Source organism: Zophobas morio, unplaced genomic scaffold (assembly GCF_036711695.1).
Source record: "Zophobas morio isolate AGI-343-1 ecotype UQ-CSIRO unplaced genomic scaffold, CSIRO_AGI_Zmor_V1 ptg000014l, whole genome shotgun sequence".
Classification (NCBI taxonomy): Eukaryota; Metazoa; Arthropoda; class Insecta; order Coleoptera; family Tenebrionidae; genus Zophobas; species Zophobas morio.
The window spans coordinates 19,682,356-19,686,917 of record NW_026972119.1 but is presented as its reverse complement, the minus strand read 5'-3'; the positions used below and the strand labels follow the sequence as shown (position 1 = coordinate 19,686,917).

Sequence of the window (4,562 nt, the reverse complement as noted above, 5' to 3'; positions counted from 1 at the left end):
TTTTTGTTTTTTCAATTACTTAAAGAAATATCCCAAAATTGATTAAATATTAATAAATTACGTCGGAATCTCTATATTTAATCGGCGTTTTCCTTCAAATTTAATGACTTTTCACATTTTTTTTTTTGTTTTCAAGAGTAATAATCTATTTCTCATTTTCTTGGAGTATTCAAAGGACTGTCGAAAAAAGAACTCAGGTTTATAACTGTCACCGAATTTTCTGTCTGACAGTATGTTTTTCACCCAATTGAAGCAAAATTAAGATTTTTTTGAATATTTTTGAAAATTAAGTACGTTATGATTTGTTCTGTATTTGAAGAGAAGGATTGTTTCAAAAATAACTTCATATTCGTAATGCAGGTTAAATTTACGGGTATGATTTTCCATGTGACTTTTTTTGACCGAGTAGAACAGTTTTTGCTATTTTTTTAGAAAATTTTTGGACACCAGTTTCTCATTTACGATGTTTTCTCACCCAAACTAGGTTAAGATTTTTGGACACAAGAAAAGATATCCCAAGACAGACTTAATATTCATTATTTACTGCGGATTCCCTATATCTTGTAAGCTTTTTTTGCTCAAATAGAATCATCATTTGTTTTTAATTAATTTCTCATTTTCCTGGATTAGTCGAAAATGTTATCTCAAGTTCTAACCAAAAACATTGTGAACAAACTTTTCTAGATTTAGCAAAAAATACAAAATTATTATTAGTTTATTTTTAGTTCAGCCAAAAGCATTTTCTTTATTTTTCAGGTGCTGACTATAAAAAACATGTTTTTTTTTTCAGATTGTATGGAATTGTAACTAACCCTTTTAAGAGCTCACTTTTTGACTACGAATGAAAATTTTGATCTTTTACATACAAATTTTGACTTCCAGAAATTACGTTCGTCCTCATTTCTTACAATTTTTAGGATTTCAAAAAATAAAGTTTAACTGGCGTAAATACGTTTATTGCGGTACGAAGCAAGGTGACTCCAAACGGCCCACTTTAAGGCTCTTATTGGCTGTCTTGTTTATCACGGTTCAGGGGAGAACCTTCTCCCTCGACTCAGAACTGTGCTTGGCAGGGGTTACGTAATCCACTTAGAATTACAATTACGGTCGCTGACGTAACTGTGCCGAGGGACGCAATTTCTTCAGAGAAGAGCGAATTGTGCGGAGAGCCGCAATACGACTCAACCCGTGACGAGAGTACTGCACTGAGTCACAACGCGCGGTCGTTGATATCTCATTAATCAACGATACAAGATTGGAACGTTATTCCAATTTTCTTGATTTTTTTAGTAATAAAAGTTTAAAAAAAAATCACAGTAGGGTTATTTTTAAAACTTGTCTTACAACATTTTGTAGGGTGATAACTAAAAATACGCGCTTTGTTGTGGTATAAAGAAGATTAAATTTTCTAATACAGAATGTTTTTAATTCATTTTTTTAATTATTACAATTTTTAAATCTCGATATTTCAGTTTCTTCAAATAGTGCACCTACATTTGATTACTACATCTTATTCTATTTTTTGTTCTCTTACTTTAGCTGAGTATTTTCTATATTTAAAGATGATAGTTACTGCGGCTTTTCAAATTTTTAAAAAACACATCGACATTAGAAGAATGAGGACAAAAAATAGAGTAAGATTTAGTAATAAAAAGCAAGGTGTTTCATTTGAAAAACTGCCATATTGATGTTTGAAAATGGTATTGTTTTAGTTTTTTTTTATAAAAAATCTGTATGTTAAAATTTGATTCAGGCGCATACTTTTATTTATCTTTCCACGAAATATTGTAAGACAGACTAAAAATTATACTACTGCGAATTTTTTTGTGAATCTTTCCATTGATCAAAAATTTCAAGAAAATTGGAACAACGTGGCAACATCGTATCAGAATTTCCAAAGTAAACCGTGGCTGTAAATATTTATTCTTGTAAAATATATAGTGTGTTTCATATAAAAAACTAAGCACCTTATAGAGATATCGAGCCTAGTGAATCGCCCTGTATATCGATGAAACTCTTGTACAACCCCTACGAAACCCAATATTAAAAAATCCGGGACTTTAAAAACACTATATTGGTGAATCCTTACGTCGAGATCTATATCCCAGAATTTTTGGGCAAAATTTTCAAAATTTCAGTTTTTCTGTAATACCATCTTACGAAAATTTCCAACTTTTTTGGACCACTTTTAAAAGTATCTGAAGAGATTTTATTACATATTTCCACTTCCAGAAGATCCCTTCGACCACATTTCTTATAAAACTCCTACCATTTTTCCGAAATTTTCAAATATAATATGGCAATTTTTAGAATTAAAAAAAAATTACTTATTTCTAAAACCCCTAAAACACACTATATTTTTTCAATGTCGAAATCTGCCCCAGAATTTCTGTGGATCTTTAGACAATTTTTCAATACGCAAATGTCGACCAGCGCACCACCGAAAATTACCCAAGTAATTTTTTTGGATATTTCAAACTCGAGAAGTTACTTTCGGACGGAGGATGAAAAAAAAACTTAGAACAATGAACTTTGTTAAAATTTTACGGTGGACACGTTTGTCCCTAGGAAAATAATCCTTTAAAAATCCCCTAGGGAGTTTTACTTTCCATACACAAAAACAACGAAAAAGTTTGTTCCCTCGCACAATTTTTTAAACACAGCTAAACAGGCTACGGAATTTCTTTCAACGACTAAAAAAGTTTGCTAAAACTGATTCTTTTTAAGAACTTTATTGATTCTCTTTTTTATTCAATTTACTAAGTCAAAAAATAAAATAAACACTTTAATTAATAACATTAAGCCACTTTTCCTTCGTGAACTTGATTGAGTACAGCAAAGTAGGACCACGAAGATTTTGCAATCTAAAACGAAAAAAGCGGCCAGTGCACACATGGAAAACGAAAAAAGTGCATCTATAGAACTTACCGCCTTAAAAGTTTCCAGAGATAGAGTAAAATAACCCGAAGCATACAATTTAAGAGGGAATTGTGTCCGACTCATAAAAATCATCAAATTCTGTTTGAATTCCTCTGGAGCGTCAGTCCATTCACACATATACGCAGACTGAGTGAGTTGGTCGCTCTAAAAATACCCAAATTAGAACAAAATGTCTCACATTGTCAAACTAACCTTCATAATTACTTCATTTCCGTAAAAACACCACAAGTATATTTCCAAAAGGACGCAACTTTGGTAGAGAAACATAGCAAAAAATTGGAAACTTAGCACAGAGACTAAACTCATTTGGAACATCGACATACACACTATGACTACTCCAACCACAAACTGACCTGTTATACCTGCAGTAAATAGAAAGGTCACTTCTTCGGCAAATCTACAAAATAAATAAGTCATAAACCATTATATAAACACATTTTTTGATTTCTTACTGAACTATGTTTTTGAAGTGAACGACATTTCGAACCAACGCCTCATTAATCGTCTGATGGTCACTATTTTTTGTATGTTTCATCGTTTCTAAAGCATCTCTGAGTACACTAAGCTGTGCAGAAATAAACATTATCGTCCCCGACACACAAGTATCCATGCTAATGTCTCCCAAACCGTTGACCCAAGTCGACAAAATCTGATAAATGTACACAAATTCGAACCCTGGAGACCTATCAGTTCGGAAAGGGTACCATCCGCTTAACGGTAATCTGATACCATCGTCGCTTGTTCTGTCTAATAGTGGTGACACGCCCCAAGAAATGCACGTCAAAGTACATGCTAGCAAAAACAGTACTGAGATTGTCTTCGACAGCTTGATTTCTTTTGTCAGAATTTCGCACTGTGTTTGATTTCTTGGTTTGAACACTTCTGCGTTCATGCTGTGAACGAGTTTCCATATTCGTGAAGCGTAGTTCATGAAGCAGTACAACTTGAGGCATTGAACTATGTTGGTGAAAAGCAAAAATGATGCGTCTGTCATTCTTTCAATGTCGCCGAAAGAATCGATCATGTTTGCCAGTTGAGTTAAGAAACATGAGAAAAATATAAAACTCAGGAATCCTAGGCGGTAGAAGAAATAGATTATTTTTATTGTGGAGTTGTGAAATTCTGGGGAAAAGTACCCAAAGAAATGAATGAGTTTGATGTTGAGGGTTACAAATTCGCGTAGATCTAGGTCTTTAAAAGCGGTTCGTTCCATGGCAAATAGTGAAGACCAAGGTTTCGTAGAATATAATGTAATATTTTCGCCACAAGTCTAGTGTTATTTACCTAGAAAAAAAATTAAGCACGTATACAACAAAAATAAAGTGCTTACCAGTTCGAGCACTAAATTTATCACTTGATCTTCAAATGACACTATTGCCTTCAAATGCATTTGTGCATTTATAGTTCTGACACAACCAATCAGATTTTCCGAATGTAGAATGCGGGCAGGCGCACTTTGCCGTTTTCCATTTGGTGTTTATTATTTAGAATGGTAATCATAATGTTAACATACGCTTAAAATAACAACTGACATTATCAATAATTCGCTAAAAATTTAGATGGGTTGGGAAATAAATATAAGAATGCTTTTTGTTTTATATTAAGCTACTCAAGTTCATTAA

The 4,562-nt window shown here is 32.8% G+C and overlaps 1 protein-coding gene across 1 annotated transcript; it reads right to left on the bottom strand.

Moving 5' to 3' along the window:
- Positions 1-2,798: 2,798 nt before the first annotated feature.
- Positions 2,799-4,330, bottom strand: LOC135128852 (odorant receptor 46a-like). Its single transcript, XM_064055930.1, has 5 exons — positions 4,271-4,330; positions 3,393-4,210; positions 3,133-3,337; positions 2,929-3,084; positions 2,799-2,864 (listed from the first exon to the last, which is right to left on the bottom strand). Exons 1-5 carry the CDS (start codon positions 4,328-4,330, stop codon positions 2,799-2,801), a joined length of 1,305 nt encoding a protein of 434 aa, XP_063912000.1.
- Positions 4,331-4,562: the final 232 nt, after the last annotated feature.

Bases quoted from the DNA above. Each gene is read 5' to 3' on its own strand.
- LOC135128852 (XM_064055930.1), bottom strand. From the start codon at position 4,330: ATGCATTTGAAGGCAATAGTGTCATTTGAAGATCAAGTGATAAATTTA. The intron at 3,338-3,392 runs GTAAGAAATCAA...TTTATTTTGTAG, and splicing joins CACTTCAAAAACATAGTTCA to ATTTGCCGAAGAAGTGACCT. The intron at 3,085-3,132 runs GTTAGTTTGACA...GGGTATTTTTAG, and splicing joins GAAATGAAGTAATTATGAAG to AGCGACCAACTCACTCAGTC.